Raw genomic sequence first — 13,963 nt, 5'->3', positions numbered from 1 at the left:
GAGTGATGAGTGGTCTTTTTGTATGTAAGTTTTGCCTTAAATACATTATATTTTCAAGTATATATATATATATATATATATATATATATATATATATATATATATATATATATATATATATATATGCAAGGAAGTGGCAGAATCATCCTTTTTTGAAACAATGGTCTACATGATTTGCGATTATCTACCCTTCCATTATTCTTATAATTTTTTTTGAATTTTGGATGTTTTGATGGCGTCTCCAGAATTTTCCTAGAACATAATACCATACCAGAGGTGAGAGTGTACAACTGCATAATATACACACTGAGGGTGTTATAGCTGGTATAATTTTTTAATGCTGGTATAATTTTTTAATGTATTTTTTGTTCATTTGCTCAATATATGCTTTCCATTTCAAGTTGCCTTATAGATGGAGTCAAAGAAATTTGGTACAGGCTGTTTTGGCAATTGTCTGTCCATATAGCTCTAGATTGGGTGACATCAGATTTTTTTGTTTGTGCTGTGTGTATTTCTGCTTCTGAATGTAAACTAGCTTCCCATTGGGCGAATAGTCCGCATTTATAACGCTACGTGTCGAAGGTTCTCTTTACAAGAAAACAGTACAATATTCACTACTTTTTTCGAACAATTGCCAGACAGAATAACGTATCGAGATCACTAGAATGGCCACGACTTTTCTCGTAGGTATGTGTTAGCTATCTACGAGGGTATTTCGGAAAGTAAAGATACACCATATGCCAGAGGAACGGAAGAGTTTTGGCGAGCAAGTTGGCAACACTGGTGTTAACCTTGAACCGTTAGCTTTCTCTTCACGGTCGTTTGGCAGTTGAACGTTGCTTCTGGTTGGAGTATGTCGTGTTTAAAATGGCTGCGTCGATTCAGAATCCCGCCAAATGCGAAGTGCGCTCTGACATACGTTTTCTTCACGCAAAAGGTCAGCGACCAGCGGATATTCACAAAGAAATTGTTTCTGTTTATGGGAACGTTATGAATCGACAAAATGTAACGAGATGGTATCGTCATTTCTCTGAAGGTAGGACCAATGTTCATGACGAACAAAGAACAGGTCGGCCATCTGTGATCTCTGGTGCCTTTCTTCGGAGAATGGAGGAAACAATTCGTGCGAATAGACGTCTCACATTGAACGAATTGCATCAGATCATACAGGACGTGTCAATGACAACTCTTTATGACGTTGTGACTGTCAAGTTAGGGTACAGGAAATTGTGTGCGTGCTGGGTTCCAAAATTGTTAATGGAAGAACACAAAAAGAAAAGGATGGGCTTTGCACTTGACTGCCTCACACGCTATGCTGAAGCAGGTGATGAGTTCCTTGATCTCATTGTGACAGGTGCCGAGACGTGGGTTTATCACCATACACCCGAATCCAAGCAACAATCGATGCAATGGCGCCATTCCAATTCACCAAAAGCCAAGAAATGCAAAACGTCGATTTCAGCGAAGAAAATCGTGGCTTCTGTTTTCTGGGACAGACAAGGCATCCTTCTGTTCGAATGTATGCCTCCTGAAACGGCAATTAATGCTGCTGCACATTGCCAGACTTTGAAATGTCTTCGAAGGACAATTCAAAACAAATGCAGGGGAATGCTGACAAGTGGAGTCCGCTTGCTTCGTGACAACGCTCGGCCTCACACAGCGCTCGTAACCAAAGCACCACTCAGACAATTCAAATGGGATGTATTGGACCATCCGCCATACAGCCCGGACCTTGCGCCCACCGACTTCCATACTTCCGTTACCTGAAGTCACATCTCAGTGGAAAATCATTCCACGACGATGAAGAGATCAAAGGTGAAGTTGATATGTGGTTCCGACAACAGGCGGCAACCTTCTATGACTGTGGGATACAAAAGCTTGTGCACCGACTTAACAAATGTTTGGATAACGGGGGTGATTATGTCGAAAAATAACAAATAATTCAGCTAATAAGATGTAACTGACGTTTTATAAATAAATGTTCTATTTAAGGACTGTGAGTCATTGTATCTTTACTTTTCGAAATGCTCTCGTATGTGCCAGACAGATGACGCGGACCTGCGTGCTACGAGGGCAGTTCAATAAGTAATGCAACACATTTTTTTTTCTGAAACAGGGGTTGTTTTATTCAGCATTGAAATACACCAGGTTATTCCCCAATCTTTTAGCTACACAACACTATTTTTCAACGTAATCTCCATTCAATGCTACGGCCTGACGCCACCTTGAAATGAGGGCCTGTATGCCTGCACGGTACCATTCCACTGGTCGATGTCGGAGCCAACGTCGTACTGCATCAATAACTTCTTCATCATCCACGTAGTGCCTCCCACGGATTGCGTCCTTCATTGAGCCAAACATATGGAAATCCGACGGTGCGAGATCGGGGCTGTAGGGTGCATGAGGAAGAACAGTCCACTGAAGTTTTGTGAGCTCCTCTCGGGTGCGAAGACTTGTGTGAGGTCTTGCATTGTCATGAAGAAGGAGAAGTTCGTTCAGATTTTTGTGCCTACGAACACGCTGAAGTCGTTTCTTCAATTTCTAAAGAGTAGCACAATACACTTCAGAGTTGATCGTTTGACCATGAGGAAGGACATCGAACAGAATAACCATGACTTTACTGGCTGAGGGTATGGCTTTAAACTTTTTCTTGGTAGGGGAGTGGGTGTGGCGCCACTCCATTGATTGCCGTTTCGTTTCAGGTTCGAAGTGATGAATCCATGTTTCATCGCCTATAACAATCTTTGACAGGAAATTGTCACCCTCAGCCACATGACGAGCAAGCAATTCCGCACAGATGGTTCTCCTTTGCTCTTTATGGTGTTCGGTTAGACAACGAGGGACCCAGCGGGAACAAAACTTTGAATATCCCAACTGGTGAACAATTGTGACAGCACTACCAACAGAGATGTCAAGTTGAGCACTGAGTTGTTTGATGGTGATCCGTCGATCATCTTGAACGAGTGTTTTCGCACGCTCCGCCATTGCAGGAGTCCCAGCTGTGCACGGCCGGCCCGCACGCGGGAGATCAGACAGTCTCGCTTGACCTTGCGGCGATGATGACACACGCTTTGCCCAACGACTCACCGTGCTTTTGTCCACTGCGAGATCACCGTAGACATTCTGCAAGCGCCTATGAATATCTGAGATGCCCTGATTTTCCGCCAAAAGAAACTCGATCACTGCCCGTTGTTTGCAACGCACATCCGTTACAGACGCCATTTTAACAGCTCCGTACAGCGCTGCCACCTGTCGGAAGTCAATGAAACTATACGAGACGAAGTGGGAATGTTTGAAAATATTCCACAAGAAATTTCCGGTTTTTTCAACCAAAATTGGCCGAGAAAAAAATGTTTTGCATTACTTATTGAACTGCCCTCGTACACAGTAAAGTACAGCTACTCCATAACTCTTTTCAGTCGAGTCGACTGACGAAAGAAACGAACGAATAGCGTGTGGGCTGACTGGAGGGGGCTGCCCGGCTGACAATGGCCCCACAAGGGGGGGGGAGTTCAAAGGGGGGGGGGGGCGCCCCGCGCGCCCCACCCATTATGTATCCGCCACCGGTTCAGCGTGCAGCTTGATAGCTCAACATGCGCCCGATGTCCGTCTGGTGTGTGCTGCGTTGACGTTTACATGTGAAACCGTACAACGTTCAGCCACTGCTATTCGTAAAGGTGACAAACAACGACGTGTGGAGTTGTGTAATTTCGTTCTTGGCTAGTTGGAGGATGACAGTTTTATTCTATACTTAGTGTTTAGCGACGAGGAAACATTCCATTTAAATGGAAAGGTGAACCGTCATAATGTGAGAATATGGGGTACGCAACAACCACATGAAGTTGTGGAACATGAGAGGGACTTTCCAAAATTTAATATGTTTTGTGCAGTTTCACGGGAAAAAGTGTACGGTCCATTTCTCTCTGCGGAGAACATTGTTACAGGAAGCAAATATCTCGATATGCTTGAGAACCTGCGTTTACCACAATTGGAGACTGATTCGAACGTCAGCATTTACCAATAGGATGGGGCACCGTCACACTGGCATCTGGAAAAGCAGGAATTTTTAAATGAAAGGATTACTGAAGATTCAGCCTTACATTACTGGCCCCCAAGGTCACCAGACTTGGCCTTATGTGATTATTTGTTATGGGTCAAATGGCTCTGAGCATTATGGGACTTAACATCTGAGGTCATCAGTCCTCTAGACTTAGAACTACTTAAACCTAACTAACCTTACGACATCACACACATCCACGCCCGAGGCAGGATTCGAACCTGCGACCCTAGCGGTAACGCGGTTCCAGACTGAAGCGCCTAGAACCCCACGGCCACACCGGCCGGCGATTATTTGTTTTGGAGGTTTATAAAAGGCTCTGTTTATATTCATCCGTTACCAACAGCAATGAATGAACTGAAACATCGCATAACAGCAGCTGTGGAAGCTGTAGCTCAAGACATGCCCGCTGCAGTGAGGGAACAATCTGAATATCGCATTACACACGCCGTGCATCTCAAGGGGTGCAAATTCAACACCTATGAAAAGGTATGAAAAAAAAGCTTTATGAGTTTCCCATTCCTCAAAAATAAAATTTCTTGTCTATGTTTATTAGTTTCAGAAATGTAGACGTGACAATCAGATGATGTTTTTTGATACACCCTGTATTACCAAAATGAAAAATGGTCCTATCGTATCACAAAGGAGGCGAATGTGTCCTGGTAGCGTTATTGATGTAGAAAAAGGGAACTAGTTTTTCGACTTGTCGTTTAAACATTACACATATCTTCGAATGTGGCATTTGTTGGGTCGTGCATTATGACACAGATGCATGCATCCCACGCTGGGACACTTCCTGAGCAACAAGTAGAACACAAAACTCTCTCTGTTGTACCAACACTACTTCTACTAGAACTGAAGTGGGCGCACACTGCTGCTACCTAGCGGGAACCGTGAAAAACTATATGTTCACGCACATGCCTCAAATAACCAAATAGTTACGATTTTTTAAATCAGGTAATTCTTTTCGATACACTATATGTTGATTGAATCTGATCGAAAGGAGAGTGCTGAGCTACAAACATGGAAAAGTGAAAAACACTAGAAAAATGACAAACGGATATGAAACAGAATTTTGTGCTGGTGCACATAAAATGATTCACTTTCATTGGAGGATTAAGAAACTGCAATTGGACTTTGTCTAGGCAAAGTATTTCAAGAGTTATCGACGTATCTCTATTGCTGTTTTTAATTAATTAGCAGTAATTAAGTGAAATTGAGATATTTTTGGACTCCTGCTCCGAATGAAATATAATTGGTTCAAATACTTTTCTAAAAACTGGTCAAAAGTATGATGAGCAGTGTTCCCTTATCAGGCTTTGCAGGACTGGTTGATGTAGGCCATAACCCACATTACCAGCTGTGACGTTGCGAGTAGCAGGTGGCTCTGACTTCCAATACATGTTGCTCTGTGCATCATTTCTAAAGGACAAACCAAATACCAAAACTTCAAACACATGAAGAAAGCTGCTGAAGTGAAAAGATGGTTATTTACAGAGATAGATAACTTCAAGCAATTTATGTACAGCCCAAAAGTCTCGCCTAAGTTACATTAAAACCAACATTTATTATTTATTTATTTATTTACACGTCAAGTTCGGTAGGACCAAATTGAGGAGCAAATATCCAAGGTCATGGAACATGTCAGTACATGAAATTACAACATAAAAGTAATAACAGCTCAAAATAAAATGTTTATGAACCCGAAAAAAGTCAATCCATAAGTTTAATTAAACGCAATCAACAATACAACAATAATCAGCTTAATTTTTCAAGAAACTCCTCGCCAGAATAGAAAGAGTGACCCATGAGGAAAATCTTGAATTTGGATTGAAAGCTCGTGGATTACTGCTAAGATTTTTGAGTTCTTGTGGTAGCTTAGTGAAAATGGATGCAGCAGTATACTGTACACCTTTCTGCACAAGAGTTCAGGAACTCCGATCCAAGTGAAGGTTTGATTTCTACCAAGTATTAACTGAGTGAAAGCTGCTTATTCTTGGGAATAAGCTAATCTTGTTAACAAGAAATGACAGTAAGGAATATATATATTGAGAGGCCAATGTCGAAATACCCGGACTAGTGAACATGGGTCGTTAAGAGGTTCGCGAACTTACACCAGTTTGCCCGAGCTGCCTGTTTCTGAGCCAAAAATATCCTTTTAGAATGGAAATAGTTACCCCAAAATACAATACCACATTACATAAGCGATTGAAAATAAGCAAAGTAGACTAATTTTCGTGTCGAACGATCATTCACTTCAGATACCATTCGAATTGTAAAAGTGACAGCATCAAGTCTTTGAACAAAATCCTGAACATAGCCTTTCCACGACAGTTTACTATCTATCTGAACATCTAGAAATTTGAACTGTTCAGTTTCACTAATCATATGCCCAATCTGTGAAATCAAAACGTCAGGTTTTGTTGAATTGTGTGTTAGAAACTGTAAAAACTGAGTCTTACCATCATTTAGCATTAGTTGTTTTTTTTTTTGTTTTTGTTTTTTTTTTTTTTTTTGTTTTTTTTTTTTTTTTTTTTGCAAGCTATGAACTTAGGTCATGAACTGCACTGTTTGAAACCGAGCTAATGTTGCACACAGCATCCCTTACTACCAAGCTAGTGTCATCAGCAAACAAAAATATTTTAGAGTTACCCATAATACTAAAGGGCATATCATTTATATAAATAAGGAACAAGAGTGGCCCCAACACTGATCCCTGGGGCACCCCCCCCCCCCCCCCCCCCCCCACTTGACAGTACCCCACTCACACCCCACATCACAGCCATTCTCAACATTGTGAATAATGACCTTCTGCTGTCTGTTGCTAAAGTAAGAGGTGAACCAATTGTGAGCTACACCCCATATCTTGTAATGGTCCATCTTCTGGAGGAATATTTTGTGATCAACACAGTCTATCGCCTTAATTAAATCAAAAAATATGCCTAACGTTCGAAATCTTTTGTTTAACCCATGCAGTAGCTCTCAGAGAAAAGAGAATATAGCATATTCACTTGTTAAACGACTTCTAAAGCCGAAATGTACATTTGATAGCAAAACGTGTGAAATAAAATGATCAATTATCCTTACATACATAGCCTTTTCAATAACTCTAGCAAACACTGATGGTATATAAATGTGTCTAAAACTGTATACTTTATCCCTTTCTCTCTTTTTATAAAGCGGCCTTACTACTGAGTACTTTATTCGCTCAGGAAACTGGCCATTCCTAAAGAAAAAATTACAAATATGGGTAAATACACGGCAAACGTGCAGCACAGTACTTTAATATTCTGCTAGGCACTGCATCATATCCATGAGAGTCCTTATTCTTCAGTGATTTAATTATTTACTCAATCTCCCCCTTGTCTGTAGAATTTTTAGTCATGCCTAACAAAGGAGTTTTCATCTGAAGCAATCGTTTGGAGAAGATCGAGTTGTTGCAATCTGTCTCGATTTATTGATGGAGCGGCGAGTTCAGTAGAATTTCAACACAATATGAGGAGTAAAATGTGGACTTTCACGGCCGGAAATGTCACAGTTATTAAAGCATTGCTGTCTGTTATACCGTGACAGAACAATAGTTCATGTACATGTACATCTATATTCCACAAGTCACGTTCTGGTGTGTGGCAGAGGGTACTTTGTGTACCAGTGTCCCTTCCCCCCTTTCCTGTTCCAGTTGCAGACGGTCCACAGGAAGAACGATTGCTGGCGATCCTCTGTGTGAACTCGAATCTCTCTGATTTTGCCTTCACTGTCTTTTCGGGAGATGTACGTCGGACGAAGCAATGGTTCACTCCTTTAAGGACATGTGGTCACAGAATTGTCCAGCAACCCTCCAGTAGTGGTGGAATGAGGGTTCTGTAAACTATCCCCTTTGCGGGCGCATTATGCTTGACTGAGTGTAGAATTTGCTGTACCTGCGATGAGTTTTACATGGTCGTTCTACACCGGTGTCCAAAATTAAAGCCACAATCTGCTATTTCCCCATCAGGTGTCTAATTCACGATATAGTCATACAAACTGTCAACAGGTGTCATTACGATCGTGTGCTGCACAGAAGGTGGCATTTCAATCAACGGACAACCCCGCCAGCAATGACGTCAGGGCACCTACCAAGCTGGGTAGTGTTTTAAGGGTAGTCCCACATCCACAGACACTGTGTGTACTATCACAGACAGTGCTATATGGCACAGAGAAGACGACTACCAGACTTTCTGCCATTGAGGGCCATATGAAGAAAGGAAAGAAGACAGTCGCAAACTGATAATATGGCCCCATGGCTTAATGCGAATCCTTCTTGGATGAGGCGACAGTTTATAGAGACTGAAACTGTATCCTGAAGACCAGGGCAGGGCCGCCTACGTGTGATATCAAAAACAGAGCTCCGTTTTTTGGCCCTAAGAGCACGACGATACCACCTTAGTACTGCATGACAACTGGCACCTGACCTCACAGCATCCCCTGGACGTGTTGTAAAGGCAGACGGGGTACAGAAGGCTTCGGTGGAGTGCCCTTTATTGTTGGAGACCTTCTGTACATGTACTTCTGTACACAGAACTTAATGTCTACAGTGGAGCTGTCAATGTGCCACGTGGCTGGTCGAACAGGGCGCCAATGATCTTTTCACAGATGAATCCCGATTTGATCTGCAGAATGATTCTCGACGGATTCGCGTCTGGAGGGCACGTGGAACACAATTCCGGGACCTGAACATTGCGGAAAGAGACAGATATCCAGGAGGATCCCTAATGGGCAGGGATTATGTTGACCATTCAAACAGCTCTTCATGAAATTGTAAGGGTGAATCACCAAGATTTAACTGCTGTTAGGAGCGAGAGACACTTACAAAACCACTGTAAGTGATGGAGCATACACAAAGAATGAAAACCGCTGGTAGAGACCTGCCAAGGGACAGGAGGTCTGAGATGAGGGAAAAAGAGGGGAGTGGGAGGGGCAGTGGTGGTGGGGGGGGGCTGGAAGGGGGTGTGAGAAAAAGAAAAAAAGGGGGCAGGGGCGCAACAAGAGGGAGGAGACAGGAGGGGTGGCACACGAAGATTGACGCCAAGGCAGGAGGGAGTGTAGATACATAGAAGAGGGTCACAGGAAAGGGAGGGGCATAGGTGGGAGGAAAACCACTCAGGGAAGGGAAGAGGAGAGGAGAGGGAGCCCTGAGAAGGAGGAGGGGGAAGGTGGGGTTAGAGTTGGTAGGAGGGGTAGATTGTCAGGGCAAAGCTCATCACCTGGGAGGGGTAGGTGCTCGAAGTTGTGTTGGGAAAGGAGGTGGAGGGTGTGGAGATGGAGAGAGGTCGGTACACGATGGTAAAGGCATGGCAACTGGCTGTGGGGTGGGAGAAAGGGGGCTACCAGGGGGTGGGGGGGACGCAGTCAGCAGGCAATGTACAGGGTGGGGATGTGTAGGAGGAAAAGGAGAAGGTGGGGGAAGAGGATGAGGTCAGACGATGCATGTGGTGAATGGAAGGCGGCAATGGAAGGTGAGGTAGAATGCATGGCGTTCTAGGATTTGAAGGGCTTTATAAAATCTGGGAAGGGTGGAAAGCCAAGTGACACTGGCATAACAAAGGGTGGAGTGTATCAAGGATTTGTAGGTGTGAAGGATGGTGGAAGGACGCAGTCCCCATGTGTCTTCATTGCTGCTGTGGTGGCCTTATTTAGCCCGTGGACAGCTTCTGATTGGTCAGCTTGTGATCGGTCAGCAATTACGTACTGCTGTTGCAGAAGGTGTCAATATCTGCGCTGGTGGTGCGACCACTTCCGTGGTAACGTTAACACTGCAAGGAATGTCTCTGCTGCTTCTCTGCATCGAGCGCTCGTATCCGTCCATCGCTCACATACTGTCTGCTATCACGGTTAAAGCTCTTCTCGCTCATTCGCATTTCAACAGCCTCCTTAACAACAGAATCCCAGTGTGTGGAGGTATGGGACAAAATTTTTGTTTTATCAGACAGTATCTTATGTTTGTCAGCTGTGCTCCGCAATTGCCAGTTTCTCTACTTCTCTATTTTTAATATGTCATTGGAGTTCTGCACAGCGGTCGCAAATGGTACGAATGGTCCGATCTATATAATTGCTTCTACACTCACACGGGGTACTATAAATTCCAGGGACCCTAAGGCTGAGACTGTCCTTAACAGGGCGCATCATCTCCTTTTATCCCGAACTGACGCGGCAAGAAAACCCATAATGTTTTATATATGAGTGTTGTCAAGAAAGACTTCGTTCTCAACGTAAATCTGAATGGATGGGCGCGCGTTTGAACTGTCATCTTCCCAAATGCGAGTCCAGTGTGTTAATCACTGCACCACCTCGCACGGTGCTGTCGTCGACTAATCCTGATGTGATGGTTCTCCTCATCTCACTCTCCCAGACTAGCCATCACTACATTTATTAACTTACATACTTACGCCTGTCACTAAACTATTTGACACACGTGGTTATCCTACATCTTTTGCCCTTCGTAGTCAGACTGCCTCTCTCTTGATTTTCCACTCCTGTAGGAGCTGTGCGTGGCTCGTGATCCCGCCATCATGTGTTTTACAGCCTGTTTTTAATGTACTTCCACCTCACTACGCTAATTTAAATAACTACTGTCACTAAGTTGCTGCTTTGCCGGACCATGACCGGCGCTACCAGCGCTATCGATATGTCCCCTCTCGTAGTATCTTTGCTCGACTGCTATTACACTACTGCCCAGTAAAATTGCTACACCAAGAAGAAATGCAGATGAGAAACGGGTATTCATTGGACAAATATATTATACTAGAACTGACATGTGATTACATTTTCACGCAATTTGGGTGCATAGATCCTGATAAATCAGTACCCAGAACAACCACCTCTGGCCATAATAATGGTCTCGATACGCCTGGGCATTCAGTCAAACGGAGCTTGGATGGTGTGTACACGTACAGCTGCCCATGCAACTTCAACACGATACCACAGTTCATCAAGAGTAGTGATTGGCGTATTGTGACGAGCCACTTGCTCGGCCACCATTCACCAGGCGTGTTCAGTTGGTGAGAGATCTGGAGAATGTGCTGGCCAGGGCAGCAGTCGAACATCTTCTGTATCCAGAAAGGCCTGTGCAAGACCTGCACCATGCGGTCGTGCATTATCCTCCTGAAATGTAGGGTTTCGCAGGGATCAAATGAAGGGTAGAGCCACGGGTCATATAATGTAACGTCCACTGTTCAAAGTGCCGTCAGTGTGAACAACAGGCGACCAAGACATGTAACCAATGGCACCCCATACCATCACGCTGGGTGATATGCCAGTATGGCGATGACGAATACACGCTTCCAATGTGTGTTGACTGTGATGTCACCAAACATGGATGCGACCATCATGATGCTGTAAACAGAACCTGCATTCATCCGAAAAAATGACATTTTGCCATTCGTGCACCCAGGTTCGTCGCTGAGGACACCATCGCAGGCGCTCCTGTCTGTAATGCAGCATCAAGGGTAACCACAGCCACGGTCTCCGAGCTGATAGTCCATGCTGCTGCAAACGTCGTCGAACTGTTCGTGCAGATGGTTGTCGTCCTGCAAACGCCCCCATCTGTTGCCTTGTTGCCTAAGGGATCGAGACGTGGCTGCACGATCCGTTACAGCCATGCGGATAAGATGCCTGTCATCTCGACTGCTAGTGATATGAGGCCGTTGGGATCCAGCACGGCGTTCCGTATTACCTTCCTGAACCCACCGACTCTGTATTCTGCTAACAGTCATTGGATCGCGACCAACACGAGCAGCAATGTCGCGGTACGATAAACCGCAATCGCGATAGGCTACAATCCTACCTTTATCAAAGTCGGAAACGTGATGGTTCGCATTTCTCCTCCTTACACGAGGCATCACAACAAAGTTTCACCAGGCAACGCCGGTCAACTGCTGTTTGCTGCTGAGAAATCGGTTTGAAAATTTCGCTCATGTCAGCACGTTGTAGGTGTCGCCACCGGCTCCAACCTTGTGTGAATGCTCTGAAAAGCTAATCATTTGCATATCACAGCATCTTCTTCCTGTCGGTTAAATTTCGCCTCTGTAGCACGTCATCTTCGTGGTGTAGCAATTTTAATGGCCAGTAGTGTACTTCCCAGTCGTCGTCTGCCGTAAGCGATTTCGAGTGGCGATTTTGTGTCGCGAGTTCGGCCTGCCAGTCAGTTGGAACGTGTCTGGAGCGCAGTCTGGACTTGCAATGCGGTACTGGTGCAGTCGGGTTGGAGCAGTGGGGTCTGCGTCGACATGGCTCGCCCAACCATTGCAGCCACGCATCTCTTGAGTCGGGCCACAGTCCTCGTGGACCCTCGGTCGATCTTCCTACCGGACGGTGGGTTTTCGCTCGCCAATCGTTCATGAGTCGGCTGTGTGTGTGTGTGCATTGACTCCCGAGTTGCCTTCGTGCACGCTTAGTTACTACGTTGTCGGCAATCTGAGAGGAGCCAGTCGGTTGCCGCAGACCAGGGATTTATCTCTGCATGGTGCAGTTGGGTGGGTCCATTTGCCAATTTGGTTTAAAAGTGTTATTAAATTACAATAAATTACAATTTTGAGTGCACCTGACCGACACCTTATTTGACCCTTTGCACAATCCTAATCACCTGTTCTGTGCAGTGGAATTAGCGGGCGTGTCACTGTAGTTGCTTCTCCTCCAGTACATTCGGAAGAAATATTGTAACGAAGTACTCGGCTGTTTGCAGGAGCATCACAGAGGAGAAGTGCATCGCCACCATCAGAGAGGCCATCCGCCAGGGGGTCAACTACATCGACACGGCCCCTTGGTACGGACAGGGCCGCTCCGAAGACATCCTGGGTAAGTTAAGCCACCAGACAACAGTCCAGGCCGGCCCAGCCTAGTCTAGCTGAAAAAGAACAAAACATACTAACCGAACAAGTTGTTGTTTGCATAAGGTTGTCTGTGGAAGGCTACATTATACAGACCACCACGATAAATTCTATATATAAATCTAACACTCAGTTCACAAACCACATTACAGTGCATGGTGGAGGATACCACTTAGCACCACTAGTATTTTCCTGTTCCACTCGCAAATGATGTGGGGGAAAGGCGCCTGTCTGTAAGCCTCTGTCTTTTTTGTTTTTTTGAGGTCATCAGTCTTCTGACTGGTTTGATCTGGCCCACCACGAATTCCTCTCCTATGCCAACCTCTTCATCTCAAAGTAGCACTTCCAGCCTACGCTCCCAATTATTTGCTGGATGTATTCCAGTCTCTGTCTCCCTTTAAATACCAACTGAAATAGAGGCTCACGTGACAAGGCTACCGTTTTCCAGCCTAGGGTACAAACTGATACGGTCACGAGCCCAGGAGAGGCGCAGCAGGCGATGCCGCGCTGTTAGCAAAGGCACTCTTGTCGGTCCCCTGCTGCCACAGCCCGTTAACGGCAAATTTCGCCGCTCTGTGCTAACGGATACGTTCGTGGTTCGCCTCACATACATTCATGCTGTGTTGCTTGTCTGCTAGCACTGACAACTCTACGTAAACGCCATTACTCTCAGTCGTTAAGTGAAGTCCGTTAGTCTCTGCGTTGTCTGTCATGAGAGGTAATGCCTGAAATTTGTACTTATTGCTATGTACACTGTTATTAAGTGGACTACAAACATAACATATGTCAAGTCACACAACTGCACTACTGGCCATTAAAACTGCTACACCACCAAGATGACGTGCTACAGACGCGAAATTCAACCGACAGGAAGAAGATGCTGTGATATGCAAATGATTACCTTTTCAGAGCATTCACACAAGGTTGACGCCGGTGGCGACACCTACAACGAGCTGAAATGAGGAAAGTTTCCAACCGATTTCTCATACACAAACAGCAGTTGACCGGCGTTGCCTGGTGAAACGTTGTTGTGATGCCTCGT

General features: G+C 44.9%; 1 protein-coding gene across 1 annotated transcript in view; it reads left to right on the top strand.

Annotated features, from left to right (window-relative positions):
- LOC124553346 overlaps positions 1-13,963 on the top strand; it is a 160,381-nt gene that overhangs the window by 1,383 nt on the left and 145,035 nt on the right. Inside the window, exon 2 of the mRNA XM_047127221.1 lies at positions 12,777-12,889. Within this exon, the coding sequence (XP_046983177.1) occupies positions 12,777-12,889 (113 nt within the window). The remainder of the gene's footprint in view (positions 1-12,776; positions 12,890-13,963) is intronic.

The sequence above is a fragment of the Schistocerca americana genome, chromosome 11 (genome assembly GCF_021461395.2).
Source record: "Schistocerca americana isolate TAMUIC-IGC-003095 chromosome 11, iqSchAmer2.1, whole genome shotgun sequence".
NCBI lineage: Eukaryota > Metazoa > Arthropoda > Insecta > Orthoptera > Acrididae > Schistocerca > Schistocerca americana.
Note: the sequence above shows the minus strand (reverse complement) of the source record. Positions and strands in the feature narration are given on the sequence as shown.